Raw genomic sequence first — 25,490 nt, forward strand, 5'->3', positions numbered from 1 at the left:
TTTACCTTTTGATATCGGGTCAGCTGAATCAGCAGCTTCATCTATAAAGGCGCTTCAGTATGACAATAACTCAGCACACAGTCCATCACAAAGAGACACTAAGGTGAGTCTTCTGCCCACTTTCCAAAAGAAGAAGTCAGCTATCATTTCATAGACTGCCGCCTGATGAAGTACGAAGATTCATAATGGAAGTCTCTCAGAGTTGCGCGGGACCTTGTGCCTCTCTGTCACCTGCTGGAACCACAGGTGACAAATTGCTCTCATTACACCTGGGACGGAGCTCCACATATAGCACTATTAGCGCAGCTATTTCTGCTAATGGTGGCGTTACTCTCTTCCAGATAGATCAATTACAGCGTGTGGGCCATGGTCTCAGCCACCTCTTAAATCAATTATGGGCCATTACATTTAGTAGCCAGGACCTCTTCTGTGGACTTCCTCAGTGATTGGGTGCCATTGATGGGTCTCCAGGGTGGTCCGATGAACTAGTGTCTTGAGAGTGTCATGTTGGAGAGTGTCTCACATCATCCTCAGTCAAAGTCTTAATGGCTGGTGCGGAACTCACTCAGGTATTACTTTCATTAGCTGCAGTTACATCAATCAGTCATTGTGATTGTATTCTGATTGTTTCACACAAATACAAAATTAACAGCACCAACATTTGTTACTGATGGATAGAAATACTGCTTGATGAAGCTTGTTTTACCCTAAGGTGGTATGTTTCAATATTTCTGGTCTTTTCCCACCTGTAGGATTGACACGTTGGTGTGAAGCAAGAAAAAAACGATCTATTTTGCCTCTTTAGATCTGGTGTGCTATTCCCTGGGTACGGCTTTTGGAGAGGCTCAGGGTAAGCACAAGAAACGGGGGCAATGTTTTTCCATTAGTAATCCTGCAGCGTAGGTAGTTACACAGGCAAACTGCCGCCTATGTAAGAGGGGTAGACTGCCAGGTGGGACAGGGCTGGGACTTTCTGAGGAGCGAACCACCAGCAGTTTACAAGTCAAAGGAGAAGAAGAGGACGTATGCAGCAAAGCTTCAGCCAACAGAAAAAGGTCCATGAATTGGAGACACATGGTTGGGGAGCCTTTGGGCAGAGGACTGGAATATATCAGGGCAAGATAAGGACCGTTATTACTGTTAAGAAAGCTGTGCTGCTACCAAATGTATCACAGAGGAAGCCGATGGTGTGTTAAAAGTCGGCATGATGAGTAAAAGGGCTCGGTATCAATAAGGATTTCTCAATTCGATTTGATTCCGATAGGATTAGATATTGACTTGGTTAGGGGTATTTCTGTTACAATATCAACGCACCTCTAACCTGGTGCAACACAACATTAACAATTTCATGAATTAGACAGTTTGTCCAGTTTCAGATTTTTCGTCTGTACATCTGGCTCATGGTTTAGTCTAAACGAACTGGGGTTCAACTTGGAACAAGATTTGGCCGCGAGATTTGATAACGCGAAGAACAAAACCGCACGAGACTTAGAGTTATAGGGAAAGGCGTACTGTATAGCAACATGCCAAAAATACACTCGCGGACAAAGCCGACGGTAACAGAGTGTAACTTAAACATTAGTGCAAAACTAACGTACATATTCATGGACGCACACGATAAAAAAGAGTCCGTCGGCGATCACTGATGTCTCCGTAGTAGGTGCAGTAAACGAGTCCGGGCATGTCTCCCTCACTGCCGTGTTTCGGCTGAGTCGTGCTGCATTCAGGAGCGCTCAGAAACGTGAGTGATCAGACACGTTTCTACACATATTTTTAAAGATCGATCTCAGGATTTATTAATTATTATTGGGTCATTCAAATGAGAATCGATTTGAATCGGAAAAATTTATTTTTTAAACCCAGCCCTAATGAGTAAAATAACATACTGGGCAACATTTCCGGGTTTGGTTCATTTTTAAAGGGATCTTTAGATAAAAATGGTGACTGACTTCTTACATGCAAAAGAACAGGTGCAAAAAGTTAAAGGGACTGACATCATGTGTTGACCTGCAGTTGAAAATCCCTTTCTAGTGGCCGTTTGGTCCGCTCCAGAGTTTGATTGACATTTTTATCAATGAACCAAATCAACCAGGCAAAAATAGAGGAGGTGGACTGAGCTGAATCAAACAGGTAAGTAATTAAATACAAAGAACTGCTGTATGTTACGACTTTGGATAAGTGAAGATAAAATTGATTTAGATGATGAGTTAAATTTACCAATACTTCAGAAACCTTATTTTTCTACTATAAAAACCTGCAAATAAGGTATATTTCAAACAAACAGCACTGAGGTGTTGTCATGCATGTTTCTTACACTGCTCCCTCAGTTTAATGGCCACTTTTCACACCCTGCAAACAAAGAGGACTAAAGGAAGGAATAATCCAGCCGCCGAATAAACCTCTGCAAATTTGCTATCTGCAAACATGCCCTTAAACACATCCACCTCTGTAAGCCGAGTTCCCCTGTGATGAGTTATAATACTTTAGTGAACCTCGCTTTACTTCTACATCCTACTCCTGGAACAAGGATCACCATGGAAACAGATTTGAGAACTTACACTCTCTGCCCACGATGCTGATTGGTTCCAGGTCCTGGGGGAACGGTGTGGCTCCAGAGGACAGCTGAGGTAAGAAGGCGGCGAAGGTGAGAGCCAGGACGGCTGGCAGGACGGGCGGAGGCGAGCCGGGCGTCAGCCTCATTTTGGCGGAAGATGACACCTCACCAGAAACACATGGCCCGCAGCGGATTCACCTCCCACCTACAGCGAGACACAAGGTGAGCAGGGTTAGAACAGTTTGCATAACTGAGCCACCTCGAGTTTCAACTATCACACCTTGAACACATTCTGCTGGAGACAATTGTAGTACTCCCAACCCTTATGCTGCATTGGGTTAGTGTAAAACAATGCTTCTAACTCACAGAAAAAGAACCTGCTGATGTACGTGATCGATCAGTGACGGAAACAAAGTTCAAGAGTTCTTTTAAGCATTAAATTGTCTGCTGAAGTGTCGGGAGACGAAAGTTTAAACACACGCACTAAGTAAGAGGTAGAAGTCAGAGAGAGAACCAGACACGTGGAGGGAGGAGACGGGCCACTGGGGCCATGACAGCCGGGACAACTGCCTCATTTACAGCCAGCCAATGTCTTTCACAGGTGACTTAGCACAATTAAACCTTCCCCTTATCAAGAAGAACACCTCGCTCCACCTGCGATGAAACAGCATCCGTAAATCCACTGCGGTCCTGGATCTGAATCCATCAGTTAGCTGACCCCTTGCAACGCATACTAATACAAAGCTTTATATAATATCTATAATAAAAAGTTATGCACAGTTTTCCACGTGTAATCCAGGACATCCAACGTGTTCCCACACTTCGTCTCAGCCCCCATTTGTTTCCTCACACAACTTTTTACACTCAGCGCTGTAACAGAGCTCAGCTGTCATGCAGCCTTTGTCATTTTACGTTGGACCAAGCAACGCCTACGTACAGCCGTCCCAGTGCGTGTTTTTACACAGTAAGGGGAAGCAAAATGTGCACGTGGTGTAAACAAGCATGTTCTTCACACAATACACACACACACATTCCGCCATGCCGGCTCCGCCGTTTACACAGACGGCGTTTCTGTTACGCCTCTGTTACTACCTCCAATGCCAGCTCAGAGGCGAAACGACCTCGCCCCACTAGTCCGCCTCCGTGCATTTTACATAGAGGATGGAACGTAACAGAGGCGTAATAATCCCGCCTTGAACTGGCAGTGTATAAGGGGCTGTAGACAAGGCAGCTAAGTTTAGGAAACACATCATGGTGTGAGTTGTAATAACTATGCAGAGTTTAATTTTTGTGACATGGGACTAAAGCTTTGGACTCCAGTGCGAAAGTCCTGCTTTGTTTGAACCATCCATCTTTCTACAACATCAACTATTTCACATGTGCTGGACGGCCAGAACAGATGCTCTAAACATAGTATATTATGGTACATAACTTTATTTTTCAGGGCTTTTTATGCCTTTTATTTTAGAGAGAGGACAGTGGATAGTGGCAACAATGGGGAGATTGGAAAGTGGGGATGAGACGCGGCAAAGGGCCGAGGGCGGGAGTTGAACCCGGGGCTGCCGCATCGAGGACTGTAGCCTCTGTGTTTGCTCACCGATTTAATGGCTGAGCTGAACCGGCGCCCGTACATTACTTTTTGTGGGTTTAAATTCAAAATATGAATATAAAACAGGCCCTTAACATGTTTTATAGAAATTCAAGAATGGACATCCAGCATCGGGATGTATTTTCACCTATTTGTTGGCACATGGCGGCACTTTCTAACAAGTTTTCTCAAAGCTGTTGGCGTATTTCTGGCGTATGCTTCTAACCATAAGAAGAACCAACAAATAGGACTGAAAGTAATTACTCCCTCATGGTAACCAGAAAGTCACCTGCTCACCTGTCGCCAAACACACTGACGTGCACATGGTACCGTCCTTCAGAAAGAAGTTAGCTGGTAAACAGGAAGTGACTCATTCATTCTTAATTACTTGACAAAAAAGGAGAATCTGCTTTGTGTGATTACAGGAAGCGACACAGGAGCCAAACAAAGACAGAGACGGCTACCTTTGTGAGAGAAGTCAAAGATAAAGATGTGGCATTACTTCTGATTTTGACAAGTAATCTTACAGAACAAAAAACACAGTAAACTGCAGAGACAGCTTATCGCAGAATGAAGCTACACACTCATCCACCTGCATACATTTATCGTCAATGATTACCATATTGAATAAAAGAGTCCTGAGAACAGCTCAAGCTCAGATAACGGTCGGTTTGGAGTGTCTATGTGGTAATAATTAACAGCTCTGGTTGCTGTGAAGGCGATACTGCGCACAAATGTTAATTTCCACATCTGTTTGATATCGGAGGGAAGAGACAGTGACAGATGGACGGCGGAGGGATTTGTCAAAACAAACTCCGAACTGTGATGACCTGTGCTGCTGCCAGCTTATTAAGGCCAATGTGTCCTCCACAGGGGTTCTTACTAGCCTTACAGACTTTATGTTCTGTATCGCTTGGCAATGAGACTCGGGCCACATGGTTTTAAGTGGGAGCAGAAAATTAAGTCAACAGAGACACGAACTGTCATCAATATTGATAATAGTCTGCTCATTAAAATGCAGAGGAGAAAACTGCACTTAGCGATGAGGTCAAGCGATGATCACAACGCCATAAATCGAGGGGAGTGGGCGGATGTCTGCTTGTGTTTACTCTGTGAATTACAACAGCTTGTGTGGCCTGCCTGAGGCGATGTATGAGGACACTGCACCTGATGGATTAGCCTCATGTGCCATGATTGGATGTTTTTTCTTCTGACAACAAGGAGAGCAATTTGGACAAACAGATTATGTAAACTCCGTCTGTACTGTACGTCAACAACATTTCAGGGATGAAAGAAAATGTAAAGCTTTTAAAAAACATCAGCCAGGAACAAACCAAGACGACTCACACTTTGTTGACTTTCCTTTTTTAGTCGCTTTGTTGATCGTACACAGAAAAATACAGAACATTATCCATAAAGGTCTCTTCCTCTCCAAACCAAACATACCCAGACAAAAACACAAAACAAGGCAGCTGCTGCAAACTTTATGTCACTCTGTGATTACAATCCGTCATCAGGTGAAATGATTTACTTAAAAACAACATCACTTGACTTAAAACACCCTGGATCCCACAGGATCCGTGTCTGGGACGTTCCGTCTGCGCCACGGTTTTGGTCCGTCAGACGGCGCAAGCCCTCGCCCACAGGAAGCGTGTCTGGTCTGCTGGAGCGCTGGCCCAAGCAGCTGGATTTGCGAGATCATAAGATCGCGGGAGAACTACATTATCACGCGAGAATTGCGAAATCACGCGATAACATCAACGTTAAACAGATCAACGCACAAACAACAGTTCAGTTTGCACCTCTGAGGTTGATTATCTGCTCATCTGGAGATCATTCTGTGATTTTTGTGCTTCTATCATGGTTGAGTACACTACTTAATTAAAAGTGTTCTTTTTTCAAGATTTCACTTTGTTGAAAAACGGGAAAAAACACACAGGACGCACCAGAGACAGATCCGGTGGAATCTGAGGGTAAGAAAGCAAAGGGCTGGATATATTTTAACGTCCAGCAAAAAGCAGGTGTTCTGAAAACCTTCAGTTCAGGGGTCTTGAACTGGAAAAAAAGCCATAAATAGTTGAAGCTAAGTACTGGAAAGCTAAATCAGCATACAGCACTGCTGGAAGGAGTCCAAACAATCTACATGACTAGTTCACTTCTGTCGTGAACAGAAGGCCACAGATTGACATGGGCAGAACATCGAGGGAACATTACATCCTCGTCAGGAAGGAAGGCACAGATCATTAATTGACAACCCGGGTACTTAGCGAAAGGAAGGCAGCCAGCAGGGTGTGATGATGATGATGCATGCAAAACAAGACAACCATAGTGCTGACAAGGGCTTATGCAAGACCAGTCATATACACTGAAACTCAAGCTTACACTTCTACTACAAGTCAAGACACATCGTGCAGGCCATACCGTCTCCTGAAGGCATCACCCTGAACAGGCTTTAACGGAACAGAGCTGACTTATGCAACATGAAATGCTTGGTGACAGGATTTGCCTGTCGGCCATATCAAATGCAGAATTAAAGTATTTATAGCCAATCAACACTTAGAGAAGTGGGTTAGTAAGGCGTATGGTAAACAGACAGACAGGACACAATCATTGAATGTAATGAACAAACACAAGCTTCTTTGGCTGCCGGTCGCTGTAGAACCTGTTTGTCCAGACTTTAAAGGCCCCGAGCCATTTTCCAGAGAATGACAAGTCATCGAGCAGGTCGGCCAAGTAAGATTAAAGGTCTGTGATGATGTTAGAACATATGATGGGAACCTCAGCCAACTGCTGTGTCAGCACATGATCCTTCACCTTTAGAGGAACTTTGACGTTATGAAATTGTTTCCCAAATATAGAAGGGAAAGCCAGACTAGTAATACTCCACCATGCTACCGCTGCTACTCCACCACTTTGGTGGTTACAGGGAAGTAAAGAAGACCCCTAATAACTCGTGTTGATGAATCCTGTTGAGTCAGCTGCAGCCCTGGCTCTCTTCTGTTCTACCACTGTAGCATTGTCCTGAGAGCACCCTGAGAGTACCACTTTGTTTAAACGACTGCTCACCCCATTTGACCTTTCAACATAAATGGACACAGAAAAAACAACTGCTGTCGCGAAGCCAATATTTACCTCCAATGTAAATGTGCCAACAATGCATCTCCCCTCAGGAACTGAGAGCTTTCTTAATTTAACCTAACACAAAGTCTAATCAGTTAATGACTTTCTCTGCAGCCGGAGGAGAGAGTGGACGGCTGATGAGCTGACAGCTGTCGGAGGGAAATAAGCCACCGCTTATCCCATCTTATGTTTGCCCTCTGTGTTCCAGGGGTGGGACGGGAGGGCTCAGATCATTTTGTTTTTAATGAACTGGACTTGTTAAGCCATCTGGGAGATATGGCTTGGGCCTCTTTGGGGGAATAACATTTCTGGGACACTGGTACGCTCCATTGATTATCTGACTTTCATTTGGATTAACCGAGAGCGCTGCGTCTGTGGATTGATAAGACATATCCACATAGAATTTTGGTGTGTCAAGGCGTCTAATTGTGTTAATGCGGAAAAGAGAGTTAATTAATTGGATGTTTTTGGTCTTTATGGGCATGGAAGAGGCCGGGTAGACATTTGAATTCATAAATAAACTCTTGAAATTAAACATGTTCCACTGTTGCCAACAGGACGTGAAAAACAGTCACATAAAAAGTCTCTATTCCAGTTTTATCCTAAATCACCTGCACTTCACATTATGCACCTGCTGACTCTTGGAAGACTACTTTCTGCCAACACCTGCTGCACACAACGAAACAGCAGCACATAATCCTCATGCAGAATCGCCCCTCTAATATTCCCCGACCTCACCAGTGCTTCAGGCTAATCCACTTGCCTTTATTAGCTTCAGAATAGAGTACACCTTTCACCTCACACCTCTGTGCACTTGAAATTCTCTCAGGCCCCTTGGCTGTGAAAAAAATCTTTAAACACTACTATCGTCCACTCTGATATATTTGTTGTACACAGTGGCCAGCATAATGAGCGAGCATATCCCTGGCCTCCTCGATAATTTCAGACACAATTAGCCACTTTAGCCTCTGCTCTCAGCAAGCCATTACAACACAGCTTCCAAAGCTGGGAGCTATTATAACACCATGGATATGTTTACCAGATGACAAGTTAAGAGTAAGGTAGCTGAGGACACAGTATTTTAGCTTCATGACTGTATTAAACCAGCACACTGCTTTCACCTGCAAAGGTATAAGAGCAAGAAGGGTACAACAAAGACAGACCCCTGCAGTAGAGAGTACTGGAACAAACCAACACATGGAGCTCTGTGATGGTTCTTATGGAGCGTACAGTCTTCAAAAACACTTCCCCTTCCTTGCTATGTTGCTCACACATCTCTACAGAGGCTCCAGCTTTCCCAAACCAGCATAGAAAGACCTGCCGGACAATTTTATTGTTGTCAAAACAACCACATGGGAATTTAAATGTGACAGGAGGAAAAACAACCCATGATATGAACAGTGTGCGTCGAGACAAACTATTCATTGTTGAGGCCTGAACCCGACCGTCCTTTCCCGAACTCCTTCAGGAAGGTTCATCAGACCACCGATCTCATTGCAGTCTCATGACACAAATCACACAGCACATCACCGTGCGCACGGAGCTGTTTTTCTCTAAGCACTTACATCCCCGTCTCCCCACATCCACCCCGACTCTGCACAGTCATAACTGATGTTCAGACAATACACGGAGAAAACAAAATTTGCAGACGGATGCACCTAATGGTGAACAACCATTAAAATGTTTTCACAAAAGCATCAGCTGAAGGCCGCTTCTTCTTTCCTTTACCCAGCAGTCATTTCAGCTCTGCGATAAACCGACTCAGACAAGACAAACTTTGCTAATTAGATTTCCGCTGGCTAAACACGAAGATGTCGTCACAGCAAATTAGAATTAGGCTCAAGGAGCACCGGGCAATAATTGGGAGAGCAACCCCCTCTGGACACCGATGTATACTGTATGGGATATTTTTCAGGCCATTGTTACATGTGGCACAAAAGAGTTCATTCTACTGTAGTAGAAACCTAGCCTTGAAAAATACCTCTAAAACACAACTACAGTTCATTAAGATAAGGATCCCTCGGAGCTACCTGCAGAGATCTTGTTTTTGTAATTGAAAGTACCCTCATCAAATGATCAGTAATTCATGTAATTATTGCCTAATTAAAAAGAACTTACCAGAAACTCATAATATATAATACCCCGATGAAAATGGGTGAACATTTAGAAGAAGGACTTTATGTGTCAAATAAAAAGAGACATTAAATCTTCTTTAAGATCTTGAAGGGAAAGACACGGGCGCGAGCAGCCTCATACCACCACATGTTAGAGTCTAGTTTAGTGTTACCTATCAACAAGCAGGCAGATGCTGAGTATAAACACTGGACACAGCTGAGACATCTGAGCCACGCTGTGGAATACAAACATGTCAGAGAGAGGAGCTCAGAGTATTTGAAAGGCCCTGCAGTGGCATTAACAGAACGGCTCCAGGGGACGTCCGTCGCAACATTTTAAAAAGTCCATTAGCATCCGTGGTCGAAGAGGAGTGATGGCTGCCTTCTCGCCTTTTACCAAGAATAAAAAAATCAATGGCCCCTGTAGTCCTTTAGTTCTTGGATTAGTATGTCAACTGCCTGATGTCAGTATAATGTAGTCTCCTTCTCTGCATAGTGCCATGGCAGGGAGAGGGCAAGATGGCATCCAGCATGAGATGTGTCTGTCAGGGGAGGTTGGGACCCTCCTTGCCATCAATGCCACTCAGCCTGTTCTCAGGGGAACGCTGCTTTAACCTCAGTGCCCATAGAGTTCAGACAAGTGACGGGTTGTTCTGCTGCAGAGGCCATCGATTGTCACCCCATGACAGACTCCTCTTTTCTGTCCTCATCTAAGAATCCCCACAGATTAGAGCCCGGTTTATACTTGAGCATCCATGGCACATCTTTAGGGGATTGATGTCAAAGTAAAACCAAGCTGACAGCAAGAGTCACAAAAGTTCTGCAGTGTTACACTGATAAGACGTAAACAATCAGTTGTGAGCGCAAGGATGCAAATATTGGGGTCTCAAGAATCGGAACTGTTAGCTAACACCTACTGCTTTGAGAATAGGTATCACTCTCTGCGATACAAAGCACTGCCTCCAGTCAGGCCTCCTCTCAGGACGTCTACAGACAGCGAGTTGGCCAGACTTCACAGAGAGGGATCTATGCAGGATTCAGACAGTGAGACGTTTCTCTGATCGATCTGCAAAACCGCTGCAGGCGTCATCCATCGTCTTCATGTCTATTTGCAATGGGCTTGAAAATAAGCCCAGAGGGCTATCAGTGAAATAAGGATCAGGCATGCACCGGTGGAATCCTCTTCATTTGTCTGGCTCATGTTAATTATTTAGATTCATCTTCAGAGAGGCCTTTAATTCCCTGACCCTTCTGTGCTCTGTCTGTCAGGATGCACCTTCAATCTTCTCCGGGTTTTATGGTTTTATGGAGTCCTAGCTCGGGGTCACCTAATCAAACAGATCAGATTAAAATATGCCGGGCAGCAATCGGGCTAACCCGTCTCCCTTCTTCTTCTTCATACATAAAAGTGAATGTTAACTATCCCCTTCTCCCCTCAATCTCCCTGTCATCAATAATTCAGAGTGTTATTGAGAAACACTACCTGAACCCTGTATTGACAGAAATCCAAGCACTGTCATTCCCTCAAGGGCGTCATAATTGGATACCCCCCTGAGGCTACCGCTGCGAAATGCAGAGCAAGAGTGGCGAGCGGGCTGAGTGTTGTTGTTTTTCTCAGTGTTTGTGTGTGTCCATTTTTACCTTTCTATTTCAGGGACTTCAATCTGACCCGAAGTAAGTCAACTTATCGATTTCAGAACGATCCCTCGGGGAAGTTTAGAGGTGGGTAAGAATGTGTTCGAGCTTCCTAACTTTACAAAGTGGGATTGCAAAAGGAATCACTAAACAAAGGGTCGGTGATATGAGCTGATTTAACACTAGTGAGGATAACGTGAAACAATGAATCATGAAATGGTATTTCTTTGACTCGGTTTTGGAAGTAAAGCAGATGTTTTCTTCCCTGTTAACTGATTTATCTGTATGCGCATCAGAGAGATACAACCCCTGATCTAATGCTGTACACTGCTGTCTGCTTTGATGCTAAAACAATAGAGAAAAGAGCTGATATAATCTCCTGCCACAGAACACTTTACAATTTATTGTGCTGCCTGAGCCTGTCGTGATTCACAAAGAACTGCTGACCCCCACAAGGGCACGAGGAGAGGAACAAGCAAGCTGCATGTAACAGATATTCAGGAGAACAGGCGGGGTGAAAATATGCTAATAAAAGGCTTTAAACTATCGAGGGGAGAAAGAAAAGGTGACTCGCACTTGTTGCCAGGAGATGAGCTGTGAGACAAAAAAAGTAAAGAAGAGAGTTAGGGCTGTGAGTCGAAGCCAAGCAGGTGGTTAAAGGTTTGCTGATGTTTGTTGGTCTCCGTGCGTCCCAAAGAGCATCGTTACAAACTCACAGGAAGGGACGAGCTCACAGCCAACTGGTTCGTCTGCAGTCCTTTTCAGATTAGGTTTGTGTGTACATGTAAGTGCATACTTATAACTCCTAATATACTGTATTAATACTTTGATCGTGCTATGCATATAGTATTCTAGAGCTTAGGCATGGCTACACATCATAGTTCTGTCCGTGCATTAGGCAGACAACACTCAGAATAAATCCTGGGAGCGTCAGCAGTCCTGCGTCTGACTGGCCAAAAATGACAACACGAATCACACTCTTTGTTGTCACAGTGGCAACACAGGACCTGAAAACTAACCTTGAAGAGTTAGTAAGAGACTTACCAGAGAGTTTAATGACTAAAATAAGACTGAATATAAGAAGTAGTCATAGCAACCACGACTTCACCAATTTGAAGCCTCAAGTTTGGCATTTTGGCCATCGCCGTGTTTTTGGGAACCAGAACAGAATATTTATAGTAACGGCTGGTTAGCTCTGCAATCCCTCTATTCTGTTTCACAGGTACGGGCATTAAGCAAACCCTGCTTTATAAAAATAAGGAACATCATGAGGCCTTGAGTGAAGAGCGGAGTCACCCCCCGCCACTGGAAAGAAGACAGAAGACAGATTTAAGGCACTTCCCTATTTGCTTCACTTGTAGACGCTACACCCATTTCTTTGAATAAAACACAGCAACACTGTTTGGAGCTTTTTAAAAAGACAGTAGAAAAATCTAAAAGGGGTCAGACTAACTGCGCAACAAGGCGAGCAAGCTGTCATTCAGTTCTTTCCTTTACACTGGCCTAATGTAAAAGTGAAATGCAGAGCATGTACTGGTGATAAAGTGTGTGGAAACACATCTAACTTCGCCTTCAAACAGGACGCTTCAGCTGAGGACCACCTCTTTGAAGACTTCACGGTAAGTTTGGGTCCGTTCACTCAGTGACGGAATAAAAGAGAGCGGGACTTCTCTATTAACACAGCGGCTCTTTGATCTCTATCTCCCCTGTGGTACCAATTAGATTGTTGCGCCGTTTGCATTTCAAACTCTTTCGTGCTTCCGACTTTGAAAGACATCCTGCATGAATTATCAATCTACTGGAACTTTTATTCCCTCTCGACGAAAAGAGAATTATGAGTGGCGTTTCTCTCACGTTTGGATCATTCAAGAGAGGACTCTATGAGCGCTGAAGGGATATCAGATACCTAGCTTCCAACACTGATAAGTGCTACCTTCACTCAGTGTGAAACTCTTATTTCACAATGATGCAATGTAAGGAGTCCTATGTGTGTTTGTTCGTCTTGAAAAGAAGAGGTTGCAGATTCAGGTGCCAAAATTAAGCGTTTAACTTGAAGTGTAAAGGACAGAAATGCAGAGTAGTTGAGAATTGATCAAAGGGAGATAAATAGCTGCCACGAATATTCCACTGCTTTTATCCCGTTGTTAGCAGAGGCAATCACACACGCGTCACCCACATGATCCATCCCTGTCACATTACCCCAAACGAGCCTATAAGGAGGAGGGGGGGGGGAAGCCACCGAGGGAATGTGAGACAATCGTACATTTGGTGAATTTCAGTTGAAAAAGAACAAAGGCAGCGAGCCCTGCTTTTATAAATGAATGATTTTTGCAATCTGAGTGGTCGATGCTGATGAAGGGAAATATAAATCAAGGGTAAGAGTGAGGCTTCTCGGCAAGAGTGCCTCACAGAGATAATGGCATCATCATGCCTGTGTGGTTCGCTGTTCCTGGGAAGATTAAACACTTTATCATTGTCTTTGGGACAAACAGTCGGCGTGCGTAAAGCGTGCATCCAATTATTAGACGCCTTTCATGCTCAAACCCGACATCCACGCGTCAGCTTCATCACACACTAGCGGCCTAAAGAGGGGAGATGAAAAGAGACAGCGGTCTTATCAGGGCAGTGCTACCTTTCAGGGCAGTAGCCCACGGTGGCAGCTGACCTCACTTTTATTACCGCTGTCTCACACTGATGATATCATCTAAACACATAGTGAAAGACCCAGAAGCTTTCAAGCTCAGTTTATCTCATTTTATGGCTCGAACAACTCCGTCTCTCCCAAGTTAAGTCAATGGCTTCAGGCAATCATGAGCCAAGGTGCAGCGTGGCTCCTCTCACCTCATTAAAGGTCTGCACTGTGTCATGGAACATGGGAGGAAGATAGTCGGAGCCGAGCCATGAAGCAGAGAAATGGGACATGAACAGTCACAGTAGGGAAGACAGTAAATCTTAATGAAGAAAGGGAGGAGGAGGATGGGGAATGACAGCGTCTCACAGCTCACTGGACTGGAATCAGCCAGACAATCAATTCCACCACTCAGATTCAGGCTGGCAGCTCCTGCTTCAGCGGCACTTAGCATCACTGGCAGCAACGAATTATTAACAGTGTTGATGTCTTTTAATGATGAGTTGGAGTAGTCACATGAGAACATATGACCAACATGACAAAAGTATGAAACTGAAGGTTCTCAGGCTCCAACCTTGTTGAACGATTGCTGCAGTACTCCTGGGACCTGGTACTTAGTGTATCTTGGTGTTTGTTGCTTCGGACAACAATTAACACGATGATGTGTCTGTTTATCCATCTTCTAGAGATCATGTATTTGCTACCAGAAAGCATGTAGGAATCTTTCAAGATTAAAGAATCAAAGACAACTGCGAAAATAAGCAAGATTTTCAATGTCATTTGGTGCACTTAAATGCTATTTATTATACTGTCATCCATTGAAGCTTCAAGTTCTTGTGGTAAATGTCCCGAAAGCGACACAACAACTTTTGGCGTGAGATTTATCCTGCTGTGGCTGTAAACACGCTCTGGTTGAGAACTGTGCTATATGTACTTAAACCATACGCTGTATAAAAAGGTGGACGACATGACAGCTCCCTAAAAGTGAAGCCAAACCCTCTCTATCGCCCCCTGCTGACTGGCTGCAGTATAGGTCATAAAGCCCGCCTCCTCCATGTTAACAGATGGGACATGAGTCAAACTATAAAATCAAAATACACGTCAAATACATTTTTCTCAAACATGGTTTCTGTCATTATAGTTAGTTCTTATCATGCTGATTTATGTCCAAGTGTTCATTTTTCTGACAGGTTACTTTTAATTAGTTATTTGATGCTGTCAAAACGATGATTGACAGCTCTGTTGACAAATTCGGCTCCTGCAGCCGATCAGTTCCTGATTAGCAGAGTGGAGGACGAACAGTGTGAGGAAACGTAACTAAAACAATCACTACAGTCATTGAAGTTTCCATACCTGTGAACGTTAACCTCAGACCAACACAGAGAAGCTGTTCTGCTGTTAAACACGCCGGTGAGCGAGATCCTTGCTGTTTTTTCGGTAAGTTAAGTGTGTGTTTTGGTTAGCTGAAATGGCTACGGCGGCGCCACCCGCCGACCTCTTCTGCGCAGACTCTGGCTCCATATGACGTCACCATCGCAAGATGGCAGCGCCTATCAGGGGGGCTATTTTGGCATCACTTTGGTACAATGGGAGCAGATGGAGACGCGTCGTCAATCTATATATACAGTCATTGGCTTAAACATATTAACAGGAGACAAACAGTAATGTTCACACGATGTATTCACAAGCAAAGCCTCCCAGAGTTGTGGCAGCATTTGAGGGCACAGTTATCTTTTAAGTGTTAAGCCGACACTGACTGCTCTGGATATAAACACACCATCAACGTGACCAGGATACAGCTCAGAGTTATTACATGACTATCCTCAAGATCTCCCTCATAAACATTTATGACTTGTACCTGTAGCCTGAGGTCCTCAGAGTTGGATTTGGAGAAACCCACCCATCTCCTGAATAGACAAATTAAATGACGGATCATGAGACCAGGCATCCAATCTCACAGGTCTAATCCCGCTCGCTTCCCGAGGCGGCATCACAGGCATCAATCGCTGTTGTTCTGACAACGCGGCGCCATCGTCGGCTCAGCAGCACTGAAGCGTTGCTAAGTTAGACTGTTGGCTGCTTGAGTTCCTGCATGTGTCTAATGTGTCTGGGTTGTGTGTTAAAGCGCGTCATTATCTGAGTTTGGATAATGCTGCCTTTCCAACACTTAAGGAGGATAAGCTCTTATCTCTGTCTAAATCCCCAGCAGTCATTAGAGGCGGCACGGCCGGCTCAGAAGTCCATCTAATTAGGGCTCACATCATCGTTCCCTAAGTCCAACATAAAGATCACTGCAACAGACACTGAGGATTATACACGCATTGCATTAAGGATGTCATTACTTCTATCTTGACATGAGTAACTACCGAGCCAAGCAAATGTATTTATAACGGCTTGAGTTTGAAGCTTATAAGAAGGTACGTTAGAATCAGAACGTTTCCTAAAATGGTCACGATTTTCCCCCAAAACACTGCAGATAAGCAACACGCTGCTTTAGATACATTGCCAGATATCTAATCCTGTTACAATCCAGGTTTCCTTGATAGACACTACTTTAGTTTCTTAAGTGGAGAGCCTCGCGCAAAGCTTCATGTCAGCACACAAATAAAAAAACTACACTTCAAAGTGGTAGATCAAAGCAGTGCATGTAGTATTCATCTGTCAAATCCCTCACCATTCCTGAGCCCAAGTGTTGCACTAATCTGCATTTGAGGTTTTTTAGAGACGTGAGAGAAGCGGAAACAAAGAGGATGAAAGAAGCGGAGAATGGACCGATTCACGCTGGGGAAGGCTGGGCTCAACTGAAAGAGACGGACAGGAGGAAATAAGAAAAACAAAAGCTCTCTTTTGCCAGCAGACGTTCCACTAACTCTCGCCTTCTCCGCCCACTCCTCCTCTCTCTTCATCCTTGCAGTAGGTTTGGCCAAGCAGCTGTAATAATAGGAAAGCGAGGGGACAAACGGGGCCGTCTATAATGGCGCTTGATACTAGCGTGAGCTTGCAGTTGAGCCTGGGTGGTGGTGGTGTCATTAAGTGTGAGTGCGTGATAAATGCACTCTGCTTGTCGGATTTGAGATTCTCATTAGTCTGTGTTCAGGAGGAGACCTGGGGCCATTACTCTTGTGGCTGCCTTGACAAGAGGCTGAATGTGTCTGTGTATAAGAGGGAAGGAAAGTGTGTGCTTCTGCCGCAGTAGTGCCTGTATACATGGCGGTGTTTTAGATGATGTATCGAGCAGCCTCTGGCAGCCAAAGTCAAAGGTCTTTAGTCTGTAACACAACAGCTGTGCATGATTTAGCAGTCTCAGTCGCACTTGATCATCAGGATTCATATATGCAGCGTTTCTGACCACAAGGAAGTTTACATGATGTTAAAGTTTATAAAGCGATAAAGACATTTTCATTAACAGCGAATTTTCCCCTATTTGTTTGTCGGTAGTTGAACACGCTCAGCTGCAGCTGCAGTAATTGTTTCATGAATTTTGAATTCAATCCTTGACCCCAAACTCTGGCTTCATGTTCAATAAGCTAAATTACCCTGACTACCAACCTTAACTGAACACAACAATCCCGTCAGCCTCGCTGCCAGGCTCTTCCAGCTAACCATTGTTTCTGTTCAGTCCTTCTCCAGACTGGGGCTGTGGCTACAAGTAGTGACACACAACATCGAAAGGACAAATAATATAAGGACACATTCTGTGCAACATAAGAAGTGTGAAGATGTGTATCTCTTTCTCTGTGGCTGACACAATGGAGTCTGGTATCTTTAAATGTGTAACAGCAAAAGGATGAATGCATCCAGGAATCTTTTATGCGACAGTCTGTCATGTCAATTTTTTAAAACAATTCCTTTCGGCAGCGACGAGGGAGGAGGCTGCCCGCTCTGCCTGCCTGCCTCAGTGGCTCTAACAGTCGTCTGGACGTCTGGCCCAATCGATACTCAGAGACAAGCATCTGCCCGGGTCTCCTGTTACTGTACCTCTGTCCTCAGAGCTCTCTCAGACTGTTTTGCAGACAGCCACGTGCTGCCGGCTCATATCGGTGGCGGGGCTTATCACGGAACAACACAGGAAATGTGATGCCACACAGGGCGTCCGCTGACGCTTTCATTTGTCACTGCTGATGGGGTTTGTGAAAGTATTCCTGGGGTTCATCAGTCACCTGGCCTTATGTGTTCACTCCGCTGATGACTTTTCAGCCCTCCTGAGAAATCCTCAGACACAATGACCTTGATGCTAAAGCACTGCATGTTTTTCATGATGTACAAGCCTCTGTGGAGCGGCTATCATGTTGTTCTTTCATTCAGGACGGTTGGCCGGGTGCTGATGAACCTGTGTGAGAGCTATAAAAAATAATCCCCTCTCAATAATTGACACCATCACTCGCCCTAAAAATAACACTGATGAGGTTGTTCAGAGAGCCGTAAAATATAGCAGGACATTTATCACACACACAAAGAAAACACACACACACACACACACACACACACACACACACTCTGAGAAGGAGATACAGGCTTAAAGGCACGTCTGCACAGATTGGAGAACAGAATAATAAATGAGTAAACACAGAGACAGGTAGTCAGAAAGATTGTTTGGAGTTCTATGAGGAGGTCTCTGGGGTATTTACGGGACTTCTACGGCTGAGTTTTTGTGAAGGCTGCACATGCTAATCTAAGCTAAACAAACAAAAGCTGTACTGTATCCATGGGGACCATGAGAGGGGTATGAAGGTTACCACAGAAGGAATACATTTGCATTGTTTGTACAGCTTTGGTCTTATAAGTGCATACTTACGCACCATTTTCTACAGTGCTCTGGTTTGTTTATGTGTTTTTTGATCCATGACTTATCATAGCGGCACAGCTGTAAATGCTGGTCATGACTGAACTGGAGCCAAATCTATTTATATTAAGAGCTGAACTCTGAACTGATCTTAGAGGTTAATACCCGACAGCATGTCTGAACTATGCATAGACCTTTTGTGTTCTGTATATATACATAGCTAATGCAAAAACTGCTGTTGAATGCTGCCAACAAGTTCGTACAGCCAAAGGGTCTTTCCAGAATTAAGGAACGTTTCTGATGAGTGCAATCATTGTTTGCAGAGACCTGTTTAAAATCCATCTGAAAATAAGACTTTAGAGTCTTATTAGAGAGCTAAGGCTGCCTTTCAAGTCATTTTGTTCTATGCCGCGATGATGTCATTACCTTACGTGCAATGTATATCAGGGTGACAATGCTTGGGTGGCACAGGTGCACCCAGATTGGCAGCGGCAATTTTTTATTTGCATAATACTAAAGCATAGCTAGAGCATGACTAGCATAACTTTAAATACTGTAGCATTTGTGTCATATCGCTGTTGGGATATGAAGCAAATACCTGATGGAGTGTGAAGAAAATCATTTGTTCAACAGGCAGGTACAGATTCTAGGGGTGTTACGATATCTGAAACTACCTCTAAGAAATGACATCACATCAGGCACAAATACCAGTATAGGCTACGAGTGTTAAGGCTAAGATTTGGATGTGCATTAGTGCCCTGAAATAAATGTTAAAGTTTGATGCAAAAGCAAGGAAACAATGAGAAGCTGTGGAGCTCCCTGGACGCTGAAATGTGCGTGATGAACCACATTTGTAACTTATGGTTTTAATGTTTGCTTACGCAAGTGTTTGACAAAGAACCATGGCACACACCCGAGACCCGTAAACATTTCCTCTCTTTAACGTACACTGTGAAACTGTGAGAATGTTTTTGTTGCCTTGAGTTTTGCTCAACCTCGTGGCCTGTGGCCTGGCTGCCATCCAGAATCAAAACAAATGTTTCTGAAGGAGCAGCAGAAGATTTATATTTATTCATGTCCATATTCACTCTCAGCAGAAACACAGGAAACCGTACGATGGCTGTGATCTTCAATCAGGTGCTGGCATATTTAATACTGTTACTGCCTCGCTTATTAGTTTTCTTGAATGATGTTTTATCGCAGTACATCCCGACTCTTGAGACATTAATCTTACTGCTTGTTAAGAATCAAGTGTATGCTTAAAACAGACTCAACTGATGCTTGCTGTAATCGTTCCTCCAGACTATCCTGGCCACGAAAAGATCCCAAACTGATGTGCTTCCAATGGAAAATCCACGGCTCCAGTTCAGTAAAAAATGAAGAAGGAGAATTTAAGAGGCGACTGAGAAGCTTCAGAGTTACATAAATCAATTGTAATGTGGAAGAAACACTCTTGGTAAAGTCTTATATTAGCTTCAGATACAATTCAAATAGACAGAGCGAGGATCAGGGATTTAGTTCAAGTTATAAAAGGATCTTTTAGCCAGTATGAGCAGGAGGATGGATTAAACAAAACCCTTTTAATGTCCAGAACTCACTGGTCTTGCAGAATCACAGACTTGGCGGAAAAGGTCCCAAATTGGGAAGTCCAAAGCCACAATCCAACCTGTCTAGAAGGACATCGAATGGACTTCCTGCAACTTTCCCATGAGCCGACTCGGGTTTATATCCCACATTGGAATTGGACACGGCTTTCCAATAATGCACTGCCCAGAAAAGCATGAAATGATGACTTAATTAAATGCTATTTGAATCAAGTTGGCCAGAAATAACCTTCAACCACATCATGAAAGAGAAATATGTAGGAGTATCGGCTATAGAGGTAATCAAAATGCATCTTATTAATGCAGTCTTTATGGCAGTCTATCAGCAGCCTTCAAAGCCATGCAGTCATGGATCATGGATACTTCACAGCATGTACGACTGATGTCAGAGAGCGCTCAGGCTGCAGGTCCAGAGGTTTGAAACTGTGAAGATACCCTTAAACGACAGCGTTCCAGTGTCTCACAAATCAGAACACTGCTGGCATGCGACATGTCTCTGGACGAGGAACGATGCAGATTCACTTTAATCTCAGTGATTTGATTTCCTTGCCTCTGTCTCAGTGATTAGGAGCTGCAGATGTCGTTTGTCTGGGCTTAAGCCCTCCGGCCATATGCTCTCGCTGCCCGGGCCGCGACACAAGAGCTTTTTAATCAGTCTTCTCAGTGACGCTGCACATTCTGTCATCACAAACACAAAGCTTTGAGGCTTCTGGAGTCTTTTGGCTTCGTCTTGATCTGCGATAACGACATCTGCTGACAACTTGGAGGCAAGTTGGGAACAAAAAAACAAAAGTTCCAAAAGTTGCACGCAGATTAAAGGTCATAGCTCAGTCACTTTTATAATTGTTTACCACCATGTTTAGAAATCTTTTTCTAACTTATAAAATGACCTACACATTTGTAACTCCTCGTCATATCTTTTTAACACAATTTAGATATATGTCTGCGTCTATACGTCTCTTAATGTAAACACACCTACTCCCTCAGTAATTCAAACATCTTACAGACAGGAAGTCAGTGTTGTTGTGTGGTACATTGTCTGTGCATCATTTTTAACCATTCAACTTTAGAGCAGTTGTTTATATAGATAATGCATTGGTTGGTTAATTATAATCGGACCAAATAAACGATGCTTGTAGCTCTCCTCTGTGGCCTGACAATCAGATGAGTGTTGGTTTTGTACACGTTTCTCCAACCTCCTCACACAGGTGATGTAAGGAACTATAAGAGCACATTACAGGATGTATATCGTGAGTTCTGAGAAGCTTATTTATGACTTATTTATGACAGGAAGACACAAAAAACAAATAGAAATAAAATTTCACTGGCGAGCACGTGCAGTGAGACGGTGTCGAGCTGACAAGCGCTAACCGCCGAGAGCTAAAAAACAGAGATCCTTTTCCTTCTCAAGCTATTTTGGACGGCAGCCAGCTGTCCAAATAGATCAATTTTACTGTTGCACAGGAGTTATCTGAAGGGTGAAAGCGACAGAACTTTAATGGGCAAATATTTGAACTTCACTGTAATTGAATTAATTTGGGTTTTGCCCTCAAAGTAAACATTATCCAATGGAACAGAACATTTGCATAAATTAAGCCTCATTCAGATCAACTCCAAAATAAGATTCACTATGTTTTGACCTTTTCGTGTACTTTCAGAATAAAGTGTATTAAACTGTTGACCCTGTGCTCATTCAAACTGTGATTATAAACAGCCTGGAGGGCTTCCTGACTTTCACCTCATGTGACCCCGCCCTCATTATCCACATTTACTAAACGTCACACCTGAGCACGGGGTTCAATTTGCTTAGTGTTGAGTTTGGGTTGAGGTTAAAGTAAAAGCACACATCACCCGCACCTGACTGTTCCTGCACAGATGTCTGGGCTGAGTGCAGGGCAGAGGGGCTGCAGCCATGCTTGCTGACACTGTAGAAGCACTTTTGCTCTTTGAGAGCGATTTCTTCCCCATTACAGGGAGATGATTTATTTAAACTCAGCTGCACATTTGTTTTTGCACTCCGTGTTCTGGGAGCTTTTTTCTATGAATATGGCGAATGTAAACACTAGCCTTGGTTACGGCGAGCGAGGCCTGCAGACTGTTTGTGCTGACAGTGAATGAGCTGTTATCACAAACAGAGGGCTGTTTTTCTCCTCGCAGCTTGCTCTCTGTGCTCGCGCTAGTGCATTTGTGTGTGTTCTTGCAACACACTGGCTCCTGTCCAGCGTCTCGGAGTGGCTAATAGCGTGTGGACATCTCATAAAACACTGCAAGCTGTGAGAGGTTTGTGCATTATTTTGCGAGGCTGGCGAGTTTGACTAGCCCGGAGAAGTTGCATCACTTCAGCTTTCCCACGTGAGGGTAATTAGCCGCTGATAAACATGAAGTCAGCAAAAGTTTCTTTGGAGTTTAAACATTACTCTGAAAGGCATGTTTGAGAGGATCTGCTCGTCCCTGTGGACATAAAGCTCATCAGATCACTGCTGAGCTCAACTAATGATCAATAAAAATTATTCCTTTCACAGAGAGGAAATCCTGAAAGGGCGTCGACTTTGCTTTCTCGGTTTTCTTCACGTTCCTTTTATCTTTGTCTCTGGCGGGCCGAGGTTCTGAGGGAGCATCACCACTCCCACACAGATGACTCTGCAGATGCCTGTTAGGATGGCGGGGAACACATCTCATCTGCTGATCGATATCCCCTGCTTAGGGCTCAAAGGTTCACTGAATATTAAGTGACCGTGGGAAAGTTATCCCGTCACGTTCCAGGTGAGGAGAGCTAAAGCCGCCAATTATCCCCGCCTGCCGCCTACAGAGCAAATGTAGGGTTTAAGTGCAAAGGGAATCAGACCATTAACAAACCCCTTCATTAAAAAATCTGATTGGATCATTTGGAGCTCTAACATGACCAGGCAAGTTGGTTTCTCTTCTTTTACTCGACAGTGTCGGTACTTTTTAGTGACTTTGTTCTGCTACAAACAGAAGCTGTCATGGCTCCTGACTCAGAACCACAACAATGACCCATACCTGATTGGTACCTTGAAATCCTTTGTTCCATGCTGATCTTTAATACACCAGCATCTCTGCTGCTCTACTGAGACCGAAACATACTACCAAATATCATGGACAAACTTCATCCTGGCTCGGACCCTTTTAAAAGAGCTGTACAATGTTATTACCTAGCAATGCCTAGCTAATTTTTTAGCCACACTTTCAGTCGGACTGAGACTAAAATATGAGTGATGCTCGACTGATCTGTGGATCGATATTATCAGCCTGATTTTGGCCAGTCACAGATTTATTACAATCTAACCCAAATTTAGTACTTTGAGACACCATCTCTAACCCTGTCTGCAGCAAATGTAGCAGAGCATCACAGCTGAGCAGATAGTGTTCTGCACTAGTAATGGTATTTTACAATAATGTTAAATAAATTACAGACAAGTTATTTATTTAAAGCCCCTTTCTCACTGGTCAAAAAACACACTCGCTAACACCGACACAATCTGCAGTAGAGCCAGGTAATTATCGCCTCGGCTCTGATCGGCATTGATGGGAACGCAAAACCTGTGTCGCAAGCAGCGCTCGAACATCGCTCCACATTCGTCGGCGCCGACTTTGATACACAGACTGAATGAGTGATAGATACAATAAAGATCTAACCACCGTCACATCTTCACTGGTTACTAACCCTGTTTCTGGTGCGTTTGTGATGCAAGACAGAGACGCAGCAGAAAAGAGATCGACAGGAGGATACTTCACTGGCAATGGGAAAAGAGACAATCAGCATCAATAAGTGGGTCTTCTCGGGTCCAAAAAACCTGCAGCAACGCGCTAATTTCAGTGGGAAAGAGGTATCAGAACGCAGCCTTCTGAGGACCTTTCCATTGTCTCGTCACTGCACAATCCACATAAAAAGGTCTCTTTTGATTCCAGTTAAAAAATGACCGTCAGCCATACCGATAATCTGTGAAATGTTCCCTTCCGTAATCAGAATTAATATTTATCAGAAAGTTAAACAAAGTCAAAGTTGTTTACAAAGTTCCATACACTGTTTCTATTTCCATGACCTGCAGTGAAGCGTCATTGTATTTTTAACTAGCTTCTGCTCTTGTGCTAAACTTTTGAACCTGCACTAAACCAAATCTGAGCACCCTCCATTTAACAACCTGAACTGTCATGCTTCCTGTCGAAGGGTCAACAGATCAAACGTTAGTAAGTGAAGCTTTGTGTGTTTGTTGCCCTTCAGGAAAATGCGGCTTCTCCATGTGATTTTTTTTTTAGTTCTTGTGAGCTTTTTTCCGTTACAGCCCGACATGATTTAAGCTCAGCTGGGTGTATTTTTAAAAATCCCCGCTAGACACAGCTGTAAAGAAAAACCCAGTTGGGGAATATTTTCACATCCCTGAGACTCAGCCTAACGAGCAGTGCCAGTCCTGTCAGACAAAGTATGAGCTCACCAGAAGTCATGCTGCAATCAAAGAAAAAAAACACCCATGGGGAATAGTCAAGCTGGAGCAAATCCTCATGGGTAAACACTGTGAAGAAAGCAGCTCTGTAAATAGCACAGCCTGCCTACATGTACAGTATATCAGTGATGGCATGAGTCTCCATGGTAGGCTCAGAGTCCCAGAAGCCTACCATTAGTTTAAGCTCCGTCTCTGTCAAATCCCTCAGCATCCCTCCGTCTACCCGAGCGGAGCCGAGTGTGGAGCCTCTGACAGTCAGCAACTCCGCCGCCGCACCCATCATTGATACTAATGGGGACGGAAGGCTTATGAAGGGTGGCATGTGTGTCAAAGTTCACCGGGTGTGTGTATTGTGCATGCAGGGGTAACCAAAGTCAGGATTAAACACGAGTGTAACATGTGTGGGTGCATGTGTGGTTGCTCTGCGGCAGCGAGATCAATTCATGTCACTGCAGCAAATGGCATGACAACCAGTCTCCTCCCCATCGCCATCTGCCTCCTCTGTGCCAATTTGTCACAGCACATCCAAGTGTGGCCGTGCCCTCATTTAACATTGAGCGAGAGCAAGAAGACTGAGGGAGCAACATGAGGGAGAAAAGGAAAGAAGAGGAAAATAAGGGCACTGACAAAGACCGCAGCACACGGGGAGAAACAGCACGAGAGAGAGGGAGAGAGGTCAACTGGAGTTTATCAGAGGGCAGAGACAAGAAATATACCCAGGGGGCGTCCTGGTGACTCGCCTGGCTTAGGTACAAACCATATGACTGCAACGCCCCGGATTCAGATCACATTTATCCTCGTTCTCGTCTGAACTTTTTGTAGGGAAAAAAATATATTTTTTAAGAGAAGACTAAAGCAAACGGAGACAGCTGCAGTCTCAGTGTGGCACAGATTTGGGGAATGTTATCTTAATTCGGTAGCTGAAAAAGCAGATGCTAAAACGAGGTTCCTGCAGAGAGGTGGTGGGGTGTCGAACAGGGTGAATGTGGTACAAAAAGAA

General features: G+C 44.1%; 1 protein-coding gene across 2 annotated transcripts in view; it reads right to left on the reverse strand.

Moving 5' to 3' along the window:
- Window positions 1–25,490, reverse strand: part of sema6cb (semaphorin 6Cb) — a 180,924-nt gene that overhangs the window by 73,977 nt on the left and 81,457 nt on the right. For both annotated transcript variants that reach the window (XM_069655668.1, XM_069655667.1), the window contains one exon: window positions 2,559–2,759. In XM_069655668.1, the coding sequence (XP_069511769.1) occupies window positions 2,559–2,700 (142 nt within the window). In that variant the 5' untranslated portion in view covers window positions 2,701–2,759. The remainder of the gene's footprint in view (window positions 1–2,558; window positions 2,760–25,490) is intronic.

Source organism: Semicossyphus pulcher, unplaced genomic scaffold (genome assembly GCF_022749685.1).
Source record: "Semicossyphus pulcher isolate SPU_LCO1_2020_fin unplaced genomic scaffold, fSemPul1.0.p SCAF_9, whole genome shotgun sequence".
NCBI classification, from domain to species: Eukaryota; Metazoa; Chordata; class Actinopteri; order Labriformes; family Labridae; genus Semicossyphus; species Semicossyphus pulcher.